Source organism: Carcharodon carcharias, chromosome 19, assembly GCF_017639515.1.
Source record: "Carcharodon carcharias isolate sCarCar2 chromosome 19, sCarCar2.pri, whole genome shotgun sequence".
NCBI classification, from domain to species: domain Eukaryota; kingdom Metazoa; phylum Chordata; class Chondrichthyes; order Lamniformes; family Lamnidae; genus Carcharodon; species Carcharodon carcharias.
Genome location: NC_054485.1, coordinates 113,986,393 through 114,002,835, shown reverse-complemented (window position 1 = coordinate 114,002,835; position 16,443 = coordinate 113,986,393). Strand labels below are relative to the sequence as shown.

The 16,443-nt window shown below is 47.9% G+C and overlaps 1 protein-coding gene across 1 annotated transcript in view; it reads left to right on the top strand.

Moving 5' to 3' along the window:
• Positions 1–2,209: 2,209 nt before the first annotated feature.
• The window catches only part of LOC121291358, an 88,883-nt gene continuing 74,649 nt past the window's right edge, over positions 2,210–16,443 (top strand). The window contains exons 1-3 of the mRNA XM_041212427.1: positions 2,210–2,270; positions 6,326–6,586; positions 14,192–14,299. Coding sequence (XP_041068361.1) covers positions 2,210–2,270; positions 6,326–6,586; positions 14,192–14,299 — 430 coding nt within the window. The remainder of the gene's footprint in view (positions 2,271–6,325; positions 6,587–14,191; positions 14,300–16,443) is intronic.

Sequence of the window (16,443 nt, the reverse complement as noted above, 5' to 3'; positions counted from 1 at the left end):
CCCAAGACTGAGATGCAGTGAAATTTCTCCGCCCAATTGGTTGTGAATTTTTGGAATTCTCCACCCCGACAGTTGCAGGTTGAGTATATTGAAGGCTGAGATGGAGATATTTTTGGACTCTCAAGAAATTAAGAGTTATTGGAAGAAGGGTGTGTTGATGTAGAGGATGAGCCATGATATTATTACATGGCAGGGCATCTTTGCGAGACCATCTGGTCTTCTCCTGCTGTTCTAAAGAAAGGAAGACTTGCCTTTTCGAGCAGGGCATCCCAAAACACTTTTCAGAGAGTGAAGTACTTTTGTGAGTGTGGTCACTGTTGTGATGTAGAAAAAGTGGCTTCCAATTTGTGCACAGCGAGCTCCCACAAACTGCAATGTGATAATGAGCAGATATTTCACTTTTTTGTGATGATAATTGGGGGGTGGGGGGGGGGGGGGTAGTTGGAATACAAGCAAGACAATGGAAGATAACTTAAAGGTGAGAGAGATGGTTTCCGAGACGTATGATGCCGATTAGCTGGACCACGCACACAAACTAACAAGGAGGTTGTGAGGAAAGCAGGCACCTCAGGGAGAACTTTTGCAGATGGTCACCAAGAGACAATTATAATCCTTTAGGCACGGACTTAGGAGAGAGAGAGCTGGAACATCTGGTAGTGACCGGTAAAATTGAGGGCAGCAAAGTGGGGGGGTGGGGGGGGGGGGGGCAAAGAAGAAACTAGACCAACAGTTTAAAGTCAGTCCTAAAGTCATTGAGGTCTACAGCACAGAAAAAGGCCCTTCGGCCCATCGAGTCTGCGCCGGTCAAACAAGTACCCAACTATTCTAATCTCGTTTCCCAGCGCGAGGCCCATAGCCTGGTATGTCATGTAAGTACACGTCCCCAAGGTAGCAGAACAGATGTAAGGTTTGAAGGGAGCAGCAGTCACCGACGTTGCAGAAGTTGGCAGCCAATGGAGGGACAACGATTGACCAGGAACCACTGGGCCAAGGGAGAACTCCCCTCCTCGTCTTCAATGGTGGCTCCGTGGGATCCTTCACATCCCCCTGACAGCGAAGGCTTTGGTTTAATATCTCATCCGGAAGCCTGGCTTAACTGTCATTGTCCTTATTAGTCCCAGTCTTGGTCCCTATTCTCCAAGCAGCAGCTGGGAATCCCCAGTCCCCACCTCCAGCCACCAGCTCCAACTCAATCTCCCGCCTTCGCCAGCCGCCCGCTGCTATTGGTCAACAGCTCCCCCCGACCCCGCCCCCCCCCCGCTCCCCCAACCAACAGCTGCCGCAGCTGTCAATCAGGCTGCCCTTGATTGGTCGGAGGGAGAGGAGGGGGCGGAGCAAGAGGCGGCACCCGTCAGGCAACCCCGCCCCTTGGCACGTGGAATGACGGCAGCCACGAGGTGACCCCTCCCCTCCCCTTATCTGGACTATGGATGCTCACGTGTCGTACCCACCCTGGGGGCTGTGCCCCCCCCCCTCTCTCTCTGACGGTCGCGTGCACCGTTCCCGCCCCATGGGTGGGATGGGGCCTCATACAGTCACCTGCATTCCTCTACTGAGGGGCGGAGCCACCTACTGTCACTGACCCCGCCCCATTTAGCTGAACCGTTGTGGGCACGTGCAGCAATGGAGCTACTTATGGTTGACTCTGCTCCTTGGGGCGGTTGGAGACTCAGATGGTCACGTGTGCTGATCCCGCCCCCTAAGTGGTTGAACCATTGATGGTCACGGGTGGGAACCGCCTGGCTGGGTGGAGCCACTGCCCACCACGTGCAGTGACCCCGCCCCCTAAGAGGCTGAACCGTTGAAGTAAAGTAACCCCGCCCCCCTTGGGTGGAGCCACCGACGGTCACGTGAAGCGATCTCGCCTCCCCTGATAGGCTGAACCGCTGATGGTCTCGTACACTGGCCCCTCCACTCCTCGGAGTTGGGGGTGGGGTGATGGGGGCGGAGCCCTCAAACGGTCACGTGCAGCACCTTCAGAGAGCGCAGCCGCCCCAGGAGGGTGGAGTCACCGACGTGAAGGGATTCCCCCGCGTCGCTTCTGATTGGCTTAACCTCGTGTTCATCACGTGCACCCCCCTCATGTGATGAACACGAGGTTACCGCGTGCGGCCGCCAGGGTGGAGGTGACGGTTGGCGGGCGCCATTTTGTTGGGCGCCCCTGATCCCATTTCCTTGGGCCCTTGAGGCTCTGGGGCCTGATTGAGTCATGGCGCCGCGTTATATCACCTACCAGGTGCTGTGTTGGCTTTATCTCATGAGCTATAAAGGTAAGGGCGACCCAAAGCCAAGCAACTCGCCCAGCCGACTCAGCAGAACTCTGCTCTCCCACAGGATTTGTATTTGTCCCTTTTGCCTTGTTCACCTTCCTGAGGAAGAGCCACAGGGACTGGAAACCTTAACCCACAGATGCTGCTGAGCTTTCCCAGCACCCCCTCAGCACTGACCCACTGACAGTGCAGCACTCCCTCAGCACTGACCCACTGACAGTGCAGCACTCCCTCAGTACTGACCCTCTGACAATGCAGCACTCCCTCAGTACTGACCCTGTGACAGTGCAGCACTCCCTCAGAACTGACCCTCTGACAGTGCAGCACTCCCTCAGTACAGACCCTCTGACAATGCAGCACTCCCTCAGTACTGACCCTCTGACAATGCAGCACTCCCTCAGTACTGACCCTGTGACAGTGCAGCACTCCCTCAGAACTGACCCTCTGACAGTGCGGCACTCCCTCAGTACTGACCCTCTGACAGTGCAGCACTCCCTCAGCACTGACCCACTGACAGTGCAGCACTCCCTCAGCACTGACCCTCTGACAGTGCGGCACTCCCTCAGTACTGACCCTCTGACAGTGCAGCTCTCCCTCAGCACTGACCCTCTGACAGTGCAGCACTCCCTCAGCACTGACCCTCTGACAGTGCAGCACTCCCTCAGTACTGACCCTCTGACAGTGCAGCACTCCCTCAGTACTGACCCTCTGACAGTGCAGCACTCCCTCAGTACTGACCCTCTGACAGTGCAGCACTCCCTCAGTACTGACCCTCTGACAGTGCGGCACTCCCTCTGTACAGACCCTCTGACAGTGCAGCACTCCCTCAGCACTGACCCACTGACAGTGCAGCACTCCCTCAGCACTGACCCTCTGACAGTGCGGCACTCCCTCAGTACTGACCCTCTGACAGTGCAGCACTCCCTCAGCACTGACCCTCTGACAGTGCGGCACTCCCTCTGTACAGACCCTCTGACAGTGCAGCACTCCCTCAGCACTGACCCACTGACAGTGCAGCACTCCCTCAGCACTGACCCTCTGACAGTGCGGCACTCCCTCAGTACTGACCCTCTGACAGTGCAGCACTCCCTCCGTACTGACCCTCTGACAATGCAGCACTCCCTCAGTACTGACCCTCTGACAATGCAGCACTCCCTCAGTACTGACCCTCTGACAGTACAGCACTCCCTCAGTACTGACCCTGTGACAGTGCAGCACTCCCTCAGAACTGACCCTCTGACAGTGCGGCACTCCCTCAGTACTGACCCTCTGACAGTGCAGCACTCCCTCAGCACTGACCCACTGACAGTGCAGCACTCCCTCAGCACTGACCCTCTGACAGTGCGGCACTCCCTCAGTACTGACCCTCTGACAGTGCAGCTCTCCCTCAGCACTGACCCTCTGACAGTGCAGCACTCCCTCAGCACTGACCCTCTGACAGTGCAGCACTCCCTCAGTACTGACCCTCTGACAGTGCAGCACTCCCTCAGTACTGACCCTCTGACAGTGCAGCACTCCCTCAGTACTGACCCTCTGACAGTGCAGCACTCCCTCAGCACTGACCCTCTGACAGTGCGGCACTCCCTCTGTACTGACCCTCTGACAGTGCAGCACTCCCTCAGCACTGACCCACTGACAGTGCAGCACTCCCTCAGCACTGACCCTCTGACAGTGCGGCACTCCCTCAGTACTGACCCTCTGACAGTGCAGCACTCCCTCAGCACTGACCCTCTGACAGTGCGGCACTCCCTCTGTACAGACCCTCTGACAGTGCAGCACTCCCTCAGCACTGACCCACTGACAGTGCAGCACTCCCTCAGCACTGACCCTCTGACAGTGCGGCACTCCCTCAGTACTGACCCTCTGACAGTGCAGCACTCCCTCCGTACTGACCCTCTGACAATGCAGCACTCCCTCAGTACTGACCCTGTGACAGTGCAGCACTCCCTCAGTACTGACCCTGTGACAGTGCAGCACTCCCTCAGTACTGACCCTCTGACAGTGCAGCACTCCCTCTGTACAGACCCTCTGACAGTGCTGCACTCCCTCAGCACTGACCCTCTGACAGTGCTGCACTCCCTCAGCACTGACCCACTGACAGTGCAGCACTCCCTCAGTACTGACCCTCTGACAGTGCAGCACTCCCTCCGTACTGACCCTCTGACAATGCAGCACTCCCTCAGTACTGACCCTGTGACAGTGCAGCACTCCCTCAGTACTGACCCTCTGACAGTGCGGCACTCCCTCAGTACTGACCCTCTGACAGTGCGGCACTCCCACAGTACTGACCCTCTGAGAGTGCAGCACTCCCTCAGTACTGACCCTCTGACAGTGCAGCTCTCCCTCAGTACTGACCCTCTGACAGTGCGGCACTCCCTCAGTACTGACCCTCTGACAGTGCGGCACTCCCTCAGTACTGACCCTCTGACAGTGCAGCGCTCCCTCAGTACTGACCCTCTGACAGTGCAGCACTCCCTCTGTACAGGCCCTCTGACAGTGCTGCACTCCCTCAGCACTGACCCACTGACAGTGCAGCACTCCCTCAGTACTGACCCTCTGACAGTGCAGCACTCCCTCCGTACTGACCCTCTGACAGTGCGGCACTCCCTCAGTACTGACCCTCTGACAGTGCAGCACTCCTTCAGTACTGACCCTCTGACAGTGCGGCACTCCCACAGTACTGACCCTCTGAGAGTGCAGCACTCCCTCAGTACTGACCCTCTGACAGTGCGGCACTCCCTCAGTACTGACCCTCTGACAGTGCAGCACTCCCTCAGTACTGACCCTCTGACAGTGCAGCACTCCCACAGTACTGACCCTCTGACAGTGCAGCACTCCCTCAGTACTGACCCTGTGACAGTGCAGCACTCCCTCAGTACTGACCCTCTGACAGTGCGGCACTCCCTCAGTACTGACCCTCTGACAGTGCAGCACTCCCACAGTACTGACCCTCTGACAGTGCAGCACTCCCTCAGTACTGACCCTGTGACAGTGCAGCACTCCCTCAGTACTGACCCTCTGACAGTGCGGCACTCCCTCAGTACTGACCCTCTGACAGTGCAGCACTCCCTCAGTACTGACCCTCTGACAGTGCGGCACTCCCTCAGTACTGACCCTCTGACAGTGCGGCACTTCCTCAGTACTGACCCTTTGACAGTGCGGCACTCCCTCAGTACTGACCCTCTGACAGTGCGGCACTCCCTCAGTACTGACCCTCTGACAGCGCGGCACTCCCTCATACTGACCCTCTGACAGCGCGGCACTCCCTCATACTGACCCTCTGACAGTGCGGCACTCCCTCAGTGCTGACCCTCTGACAGTGCAGCAGTCCCTCAGTACTGACCCTCTGACAGCGCAGCACTCCCTCAGTACTGACCCTCTGACAGTGCAGCACTCCCTCAGTACCCATACTCCAACATTGCTTTCTATTCGTTCACGAGTTATGAGCATCAATTTGAAGGCCCCTGAACAAAGATACTTTCCACTGAGAAAGAAAGACACTTGGAGATGGAGTAGCTATCCCTGTCAAAGGAAGTTAAAGATGGTAACAAATTGAAAGAAAAGATATGCAACATGGCAAAGATTAGTTATAGGGCAGATGATTGGGATAATTTTGGAAACCAGCAAAAGATGGATAGAAAGACCTAAAGATGGCAAACTGTTTGTCAGGTGAAGGATGGGTCTGGCAACTTAATAATGGCGTACAGTGAAATAGCTGAGACTTTGAACAAGTGTTTTGTATCTGTCTTCACCCAACCATACATAAAAAAATCTCTATGTCTAGGGATGAAAGGAAGGGAAGAACTTAAAACAATCACTATCATTAGGACACAAGGATTTGGAAAATTAATGGGATTAAAGGCTGACAAATCTCCTGGTCCTGGCCTGCATCCTAGGGTCTTAAAATAAGTGGCTTTCTGCAGAATGTTAATCTAAGGTATTGGTTACCTTAAAAGGTGTGAGAGAGTAACTCATCACACAAAAATAGAGTGAGTAAAAGCAGTTATTAAAAGTAGTTTTTAGAAGAAGAATAACATTTATTTTTGCTATTTTAGGTGCAATGTCTACTCTTACAATAACAAGCAATAGCACCTACGCTCATCAAATGATTGAACTTAAATGTGTTTCTTCAAAGCCTTTTACAAGATATGAGTGGAAAAAAGGCAATATCAGTGCTGTGACCATTTATAGACTGTCCAAAGATAATACCAGCCTATATATCCCTGATGCGGTGTTTGAGGACTGTGGACGTTACATCTGCATTGCAGAAAATAATGGGGCAATTGAGCAAGCAGAATACGAATTAATTATTGATGGTGAGTTTTGACATGGCCATAGTACGTACCTGGTAATGACTGGTAGCAGCTCTTCAAGTGGTTTGCTCTCCCAATCACACATCTAGTAGCTCAAGGCCTCAGGCTGTCTTTCAAAGTGTGATCTTCCCAGCTGTCGCATCACTTCAGGAAAAATAGGAACTGGATGCTGTGGTAAATTAGAAATATACCTTTTACCTCTAGAACTTGGGTTCATAATCAGCCCAAACAACTACAAAAACGTATCTTTTTATGTAGTTCACGTAGCAACAGTAACTACCTGGAAAAACTCAGCAGGTCTGGCAGCATCGGCGGAGAAGAAAAGAGTTGACGTTTCGGGTCCTCATGACCCTTCGACAGAACTTGCGTTCGAGTCCAAGAAAGAGTTGAAATATAAGCTGGTTTAAGGTGTGTGTGTGGGGGGCGGAGAGATAGAGAGACAAAGAGGTGGAGGGGGGGGGGGTGTGGTTGTAGGGACAAACAAGCAGTGATAGAAGCAGATCATCAAAAGATGTCAATGACAATAGTACAATAGAACACATAGGTGTTAAAATTAAAGTTGGTGATATTATCTAAACGAATGTGCTAATTAAGAATGGATGGTAGGTCACTCAAGGTATAGCTCTAGTGGGGTTTTTTTTTTATATAATGGAAATAGGTGGGAAAAGGAAAATCTTTATAATTTATTGGAAAAAAAAGGGAAGGGGGAAACAAAAAGGGGGTGGGGATGGGGGAGGGAGCTTACGACCTAAAGTTGTCAGTCCCTTCCCACCTACATCCGTGATTCCTCTGACACCTTACGTCACATCAACAATTTCCAGTTCCCTGGCCCCAACCGCTTCCTCTTCACCATGGACGTCCAATCCCTCTACACCTCCATCCCCCACCAGGATGGTCTGAGGGCCCTTAGTTTCTTCCTCGAACAGAGGCCCGAACAATCCCCATCCACCACTACTCTCCTCCGTCTGGCTGAACTTGTTCTCACACTGAACAATTTCTCCTTCAACTCCTCTCACTTCCTCCAAATAAAAGGTGTGGCTATGGGTACCCGCATGGGCCCCAGCTATGCCTGTCTCTTTATGGGGTATGTGGAACATTCCTTGTTGCAGTCCTACTCCGGCCCCCTTCCACAACTCTTTCTCCGGTACATCGATGATTACTTCGGTGCCGCTTCATGCTCTCGTCAGGACTTGGAAAAATTTATTAATTTTGCTTCCAATCTCCACCCCTCCATCATTTTCACGTGGTCCATCTCTGACACTTCCCTTCCCTTCCTTGACCTCTCTGTCTCAATCTCTGGTGATAGACTGTCCACCAATATCCATTACAAACCCACCGACTCCCACAGCTATCTCGACTACAGCTCCTCACACCCCGCTTCCTGTAAGGACTCCATCCCATTCTCTCAGTTCCTTCGCCTCCGTCGCATCTGTTCCGATGATGCTACATTCAAAAACAGTTCCTCTGACATGTCCTCCTTCTTCCTTAACCGAGGTTTTCCACCCACGGTCGTTGACAGGGCCCTCAACCGTGTCCGGCCTATCTCCCGCGCATCCGCCCTCACGCCTTGTCCTCCCTCCCAGAAACATGATAGGGTCCCCCTTGTCCTCACTTATCACCCCACCAGCCTCCGCATTCAAAGGATCATCCTCCGCCATTTGCACCAACTCCAGCATGATGCCACCACCAAACACATCTTCCCTTCACCCCCCTTATCGGCATTCCGTAGGGATCGCTCCCTCCGGGACACCCTGGTCCACTCCTCCATCACCCCCTACTCCTCAACCCCCTCCTATGGCACCACCCCATGCCCACGCAAAAGATGCAACACCTGCCCCTTCACTTCCTCTCTCCTCACCGTCCAAGGACCCAAACACTCCTTTCAAGTGAAGCAGCATTTCACTTGCATTTCCCCCAACTTAGTCTACTGCATTCGTTGCTCCCAATGTGGTCTCCTCTACATTGGAGAGACCAAACGTAAACTGGGCGACCGCTTTGCAGAACACCTGCGGTCTGTCCGCAAGAATGACCCAAACCTCCCTGTCGCTTGCCATTTTAACACTCCACCCTGCTCTCTTGCCCACATGTCTGTCCTTGGCTTGCTGCATTGTTCCAGTGAAGCCCAACGCAAACTGGAGGAACAACACCTCATCTTCCGACTAGGGACTTTACAGCCTTCCGGACTGAATATTGAATTCAACAACTTTAGGTCGTAAGCTCCCTCCCCCATCCCCACCCCCTTTCTGTTTCCCCCTTCCCTTTTTTTTTTCCAATAAATTATAAAGATTTTCCTTTTCCCACCTATTTCCATTATATAAAAAAAAAACCCCACTAGAGCTATACCTTGAGTGCCCTACCATCCATTCTTAATTAGCACATTCGTTTAGATAATATCACCAACTTTAATTTTAACACCTATGTGTTCTATTGTACTATTGTCATTGACATCTTTTGATGATCTGCTTCTATCACTGCTTGTTTGTCCCTACAACCACACCCCCCCCCCCCACCTCTTTGTCTCTCTATCTCTCCGCCCCCCACACACACACCTTAAACCAGCTTATATTTCAACTCTTTCTTGGACTCGAACGCAAGTTCTGTCGAAGGGTCATGAGGACTCGAAACGTCAACTCTTTTCTTCTCCGCCGATGCTGCCAGACCTGCTGAGTTTTTCCAGGTAATTCTGTTTTTGTTTTGGATTTCCAGCATCCGCAGTTTTTTTGTTTTTATAGCAACAGTAACTGTTCTTCAGAAGGAATTCGTCAGATGTGGAGTGATTTGGGATATCCTGAGGGTGTGATGAGATTCTGTATACATGCAAGTTCATTCAAGTTTGCCTAGTCCTCACACACAGGAGGATAGCTCTAAGTATTTTATATTCAGGAGGAAAAACACCAAGCAGGAGGGAAAATGCAAATAGCTGAGAGCCAAAAGCATAGCTGAGTAGGGTTTTGAGGAGGGAGGGAGGTGGAAAATCAGAGGCAGAGGTGTGGTGCCTAGAAGAGTGGCTACCAGGGGTTGAGCAGAGGGGAGAGGTCTAAAGGAGTAAACAGTGTCACTGTACGTAGGAATAGTAATGGAGATCATTTGAGATAGGGGCATGGCCAGTAAGGAATTAGAAAGAAAGAACTGGCATCTTTATAGCATCTTTCATATTGTCAGGATGTCCAAAGCATTTTACAGCCAGTGAAGTACTTGTGAAGTGTAACCATACTTGTAATGTAGATACTGAAGTGTCCGTCTGGATTGGAATTGAGTGGTAGTTGTAAAGGTTGGGACCTCTTGACTTTGTCAGGGATGGTAGTCAGGAACATTGCTAAAGCGCAGGGAAGTGGTGCTGATGGAGACTTTTGTTTTCCTTCCTTCAAGCTAGAGATGAATAAAAAAGGCAGAGGTTTTAAGGAGAACAGATAAGGTAATTAGCAAGAAATTATTTCCTATGGTTTGAGAGTATAGGGCTATAATCTAAAAATTAAATCCAGACATTTCAGAGTTGAAATTTGGAAACACTTCTACATACAAAGGGTGGTAGAAGTTTGGAACTCTCTCGGGTAATAACCGGTGTTATAGGCGTAAATATGGAGTTAACCCCATTCTTCCAGTTGACATGGTGCAGCAGGATAAAAATAGTGGTGGAAATTGCTACAACATTGGCTTATTCGCAATACTTGCTTTGCAATTGGCAACAATAAACCTTGAGTTTATGGCAGAACAGAAAACAGTTTTTTTTAAACTTTAATTTCTGATAATCAAAATAATGTTGGTGTTGAAGAACGAAACACTTTCTATTTCAGACAAACCCGTATCAGCACCAAACTCTAGTAGGTCAGGTACAGCGGCGATAACCAGGCTATGCACCACTGCAATCATTGGTGCATTTCCTGTGATTTTATTGGAACTTAGGAAGAGGGTGAGGCCATTTAACCCCTTCAATGAGATCTTGGCTGATCTGCAGTCTAACTCTATATAGCTACCTTTGCCCCATATCATTAATGCCTTGAGTTAACAAAAACCTATCAGTTTCAGATTTAAAATTAACAATGATCTAGCCTCAATTGCCATTTGTGGAAGGGAGTTCCAAACTTCTGCCACCCTTTGCATGTAGAGGTGTTTCTTAATTTCACCCCTAAAATGTCTGGATCTACTTTTGAGCCTATGACTCCCAAGCCATAGGAGATAGTTTCTCTCTATTTACCCTATCTGTTTCCCTTAATATCTCAAAATCTTTCATCAAATCACCCCGTATTTTCACCGTATGAAAACTGTGCTTTGCTGGTATACTGCATTGCTATGTATGAGAAATGAAGTTTCAAGCTTAAGTCTTCCTAGGGTGATTAATAATACTTTCATTGGCCATAGCTTTTTTTAAAGTTAAAGAATGATGACATTTCTTTTCAGCTCCCCCTATTATGCTGCAGTAGGTGTTTGAGGCCTGTCACAGTGATTTTTGTACTCTTAAGAGACTCAGAATCACAGAATTGTTACAGTATTGCTGAAAAAAAAAGAGACATGTTAATTGAAGCTTTCTGTCTTACACTCATCAGGACAATTCGCAAGGCAGTGCCAATGTCAGGGGAAACACCATATTTGGTTGGCAAGTGGACTCTGATTGGTAGAAGCATTGCCATGGAGAATGCACCAGTTGATGGTGACTGACAGTTAACTGCCAATCATTGTTTGAAATTTAAACCAGGCAGCTTGACTCTGATTAGTCAAGGCATTGTCCTGGGGAATGAACCAACAAATGGCTATCGCTTATTTTGTTTAGCTGAAATAGATGCAATGTATGTACATGTTCTTTCTGTCTGCAAAGTACAGGGCCCTGTGTATTAATATATGTAGCTTCCAGTACACGTAAACACGCCACAATGCCAGCCTGACTGACAATCTTAAATTGGTTGTTAGCATAATTCCTAGCTCAGAGGATTATTTAGCAAGTGTTGTCCAATTGCAGAATCACATCTAATGTTGGACACTGTTTTGAGTTTTGCAAGCAGGGTCTGGTTGGGTACGGTCTGTACCTTGTCTGTTGCGAACAGCTGAAGGGACCTGCTGTTTGATACAATCTGCCAGTCTTTGGGATGTACGGCCTACATACCTAGCATCACACTGACACTGAAATTCATATACCAAATTACTCATTTGTGTGAACGGCAGAACGCCTTTTTGGCTTGATGGCAGCATCCTGATAGTGGCAAATACCACTCGTGTTACTGCTTCATAGTAGCAGCATGAAACAGCTGGTGTCATCTGTTGCTCAAATTTTTTTGCCATGAACAATACTCAAAATCTGTACTACCAAATGACTAATTGTTACAGCACAGAAGAAGGCCATTCTGCCCTCCTTGTCTGCAACCTAGGCTGAAATTCTCCTGAAAACCACCAGACTCTGGGGAATTAGCCAATGTCAGCGATCTAGAAATTTGCTATCCTGCCAATTTTATACTGCTGCCACACCCAGAAGAAAAATTGGCCTCCTGGTGTGCAGTTGTAGAAAACTATTCTGAACCATTTCCCACTACGCTGACAATTCGAGAGCTCACTGGCAGATTGTGGTTATCTACTTAATGCAGCATAGCATCTATTGTCAGCCCTTTGCCAGTGATGTTGTGAGATATTGTACCTGATGTTGGATACCTGGACATAGACAGCTTTGTAATAACTCACACGTACAACCACCCTCACTGATGAGTGGAGACAGGATATATTGGTCCAAACATTCAATTGCAATTTCCAGCTGCGAGCACTGGACATCTATTAGGAGCAGGATCCCTGGGTATTTTTTCCTTCTCCATAGCTCTGAAGCACTGAGATCAATAATAGCATCCCAAATGCTGCTCTCACTGAAACCAGCTCACTCAGCACCGATTGGTGATCCAATTTGCCAGTTCTGCTCGCTTTGATTTGGTGCCAAGCCACAAAACCATTGGGGCAGTTTGCACTCACTTGTTTTTGAAAATAAGTTTTCAATCCTTCTTAAGGTAGCATGTCTTTAGAAGCTTAATGATCTTTCTTCCTAACTTGTTTTTCCCTTCTTCATAAAAAAAGCTTTAACTCATCAAATCCCTCAAAGCTTTAACTTAAAAAAGAGTCTTTCGCTCTCTGAGAATTTGGAAGGGGCCTGATGATGGCTCTGCAACTCTGTGGTGCCTGAATGATCAAACCAAACTTTTGGATAGTGTCTATTGTAATAGTTTAACAACTGGGCATTATAATTGATTTGCATACAGTAAAGGAAGAAATATGGAAACCACAGGCTTACTTTGAATTTGATTAAACAGAAGGTCCAGAACCTCTGCTGAAGCCACAATATACCAGTATATTATGAATGTACTCTGTGATACACATGGATATCATATGCTTTAGAAAAGTCTTTGGGATTCTTGAAGCCAAAGCAAGACAGGGGATGTCAGCATAAGGCAATTTAAAGAAGTAAGTCAGATTTCATCTAAGCATCTACGTAAAGAACAATGGCCTAGTTTGGCCATGACATGCCTGATTTAAGTTTCTGATATCTGTGGAAAGTATGACTAATTATAGTCGTGCAATTTTTTTAGTTTCTATTGACAAGGAAAGTCCTCTGTATTTCAGTAACAATTTGGTGAAACATTACTACCTACTGTCATTGACACATGAAGCACATGACAATAATCTCAGAATTGATAGGTGCAGAGCAAGTCACTTAGCCCTTTAGATGTCTAAATATTGACCGATTTCAGCAGTCCTTTGGTGTTCAGTGCTGAGCTCTAATCTAGATTGGACATACATCAGAGCCCAACGGGTATCCTACTTGGGAGTATATAGACACAACTTGCTTATATTTTTTCTCAATATTAATACAACCAAAAAGCAATTTGGATTCATCCAACAAAATTTTACCTTGAATTTCTTTTAATGCTTTAATTGATAGATGGTCATGGTGAAATACTGATCATTTCACTCTCCAGTGTGTCACTTAGCATCAAAGGTTAAATCTGGATATTACAGCCTTGTAATTACACATTTAACATTACATTTTCTAGGCAGTCAAATATTGCTGTGTGCTAGAATTACAACAGGTGGGTAAGTGACTTTGGGCTGTTTGCACAATGCTACTGAAACGTGCAGCTACAGCGGAGGCCAAGAATCAAATCAAATGCCTATTCATTTGGCTGGGAATTATTAGATTCCATGGGTGAAGGAGAGGGGAAAATAAGGTAGAATATAATGAAAGATAACTAGGTTTGATCCATTTCCTTCTAAAGCTCAGTGGACTATATAATAGCCTTTCAGAAGAAGGTGATTTAGTTATTAAATTAGAAGTATTAAATTAAAGCATTAGCAAATTGTTAGCAAATCTCTTCCTATGCTGAAGCACAGTTATACAGTACAGAATTGTTAGCTTGGGGATTATTATTTGGGCTTTTTTAACACGTTCTTATAACATTTCTTTGCTATTTCAATAGGCATTAACGTTCATATTTTAAGGACAAAGAAATGTAAAGTTTTCGTATGCTGGAATCGCAGATCATTTTAGGCTTTTCGATCTGTGAGGTAATCTGATGCAGCCCTGGTGACTGTCAATATTAATACAGTATTGAGGTGTATTTTATCTTTCAATTGTTTTAGGTATCCTTCCATACGAATATAGGATAATAACAACAGCTGTCGCAGGCCTTGGGTTTATGCTGACATCAGTTAGTGCCTTCATGCTCTCAACAATGTTTCGGAACAGAGGTATTAATTAATGCGTGTTTGTACATGTACATTATGTAGATTACTTGCCAGCAATGAGTTTGCAGAGGAAACCACAGCTCAGACAATAAAAAGCAAAATCCTGGGTTGGGCAGGGAGAAGTCATCGTGCAGCTTGGGTTCACTATAGTGGAGTATGTTTGCTGCCTCACCTTGTCCTTTCTCCAAGGCAACATGTGTAGATCAGGAGCTTTCTAATGGAAAATTCTGGACCTACCACACAGCACAATGTATGGACCTCTTCTAACAGTAAAACAAATCTCTCTTTGCTGTGAAGAAATGACAGTATAATCATTGCACAGGTCACTTCTGGACATCTATCTATCAATAAATCAGTAAAGCACATGAATGATTTTTAGAGCCTCCTTGTTGCAATTCTGATTGTGTAGGTTGTTAGCTTCTTAGTAATTTTGTATTTAATCGAACTTTCCAATAGAGTTACATAAGCACTGATCACAAAGTGATACCCCTTCTCCTGTTCTCAAAGTATGAGAAGTGTGGAGAGAGATATCCAACCATTAATGGCTTCTCATTTCTTCCCTGGTGTGCCCATTTACTGCCTGAATGAGCTTTCTGGCATATTTTTAAATGGGCACCCAGTACCATTGCCCAAGACAAGCAAGAGGCCTTTTAGTTACGCAAATTGGTGTTCTACACCTGATGTAGGATGCTATTGCAACTTTCAAAAAGAAATGGATTGAGTATTTGTGGCGCATATCAGGGATTGGGAGGCTTAACCAGTGATTCTTAAAGAGATTGCAGGAGATCCATCCACAAAGATCAGTTTTGTGCAGTTTGTGTAGGAGAGTTGTTGGTCCATTCTGACACCCTCCATTGAGGACATCAGCACATCCCTCCCATTGAACAGGCCTTACCTACTGGTGAGCTGCAGCAAGGAGCACAACTTGTTGCATTGGGTAGGTGCTTCAAGCGCATTGTCAATTTTACATACTTTTGGCTCTGGAACTGAAAGAAGTGTTGGCCCTGATAATAACTCTAAGGCATGTTGGGAGCAGTTATGGGGTGCAATATGGGCTTCAAATGGGCAGCGATGGGAATGGTGTGGATCCACATGACAGAATCTCAATTCAAGAATTTAAAGGACCAATCTACAAAAACAGGCTTGTCCAACATACGACCCCCGGAACCATTTTTCAAAATTCCAGTCAAACAGGTGAGTTTGAATGGGAGATTCTGCAAGGAACTGCTCCTGCAATCATAGGCCTATCCCTCCCATCTATCAGCAGCAAATGTGGGAGGGGAAACAATCTGTGAGTGGAGGAGCAGTGAACTCCAACAGCCGTAAGTTCAGGGCCCGGGTAGCAGAGTGCCGGAGAGCAGAAAATGCGGCAGTGGAATGCTGGAGTGTGGAGCGCCAGAGAACAGAGTGCCAGGGGGCGGAGTGCCAGGGTCCCAGGGAGGAGAGACTGGCTGTGAGGTCCAGGAGTGAAAGGTTGCAGAGCCCCAGATCGAATATGGTGGGGGGATGATTGGGGGTTGGGGGGGGGGGGTGTAGTGAGTTGAGAAGAGGGGAAATGCTGACTGCCATGTGCAGGATATTGTGGGTGTGTGAGTTTGTGTGCTGGAGTGAGAGAGAGCCTTTGTGTATTTGTGTGTGTGTATGGATGTAAAAGAAAGTGAGTTGTGGGAGCGAGTGTGTGTGTAGCTGAGAGTGTGTGTGTGCGTGGGAGAGAGAGAGAGTAACTGTGTGGGAGTGAGAGAGTGAGAGTGACTGTGTATGAGTGAGTGAGTGACTGAGTGAGTGACTGTGGGAATGAGTGAGTGACTGTGAGAGTGAGTGAGTGGCTGGGAGAGAGAGTGAGAGTGACTGTGAGAGTGAGTGAGTGACTGTGGGAGTGAGTGAGTGATTGTAAGTGATTGAGTGACTGTGTGAGTGAGTGAATGTGTGGGAATAAGTGAGTGAGAGTGACTGTAGGAGTGTGTGAGAGTGAGTGAGTGGCTGGAAGTGAGTGAGTAACTGTGTGAGAGTGTGAGTGACTGTGAGAGTGAATGAGTGAGTGACTGTGAGAGTGAGTGAGTAACTGTGAGAGTGAGTGAGTGATTGTGTGAGTACACGAGTGAGTGACTGTGTGAGAGTGAGTGAGTGGCTATGGAGAGTGAGTGAGT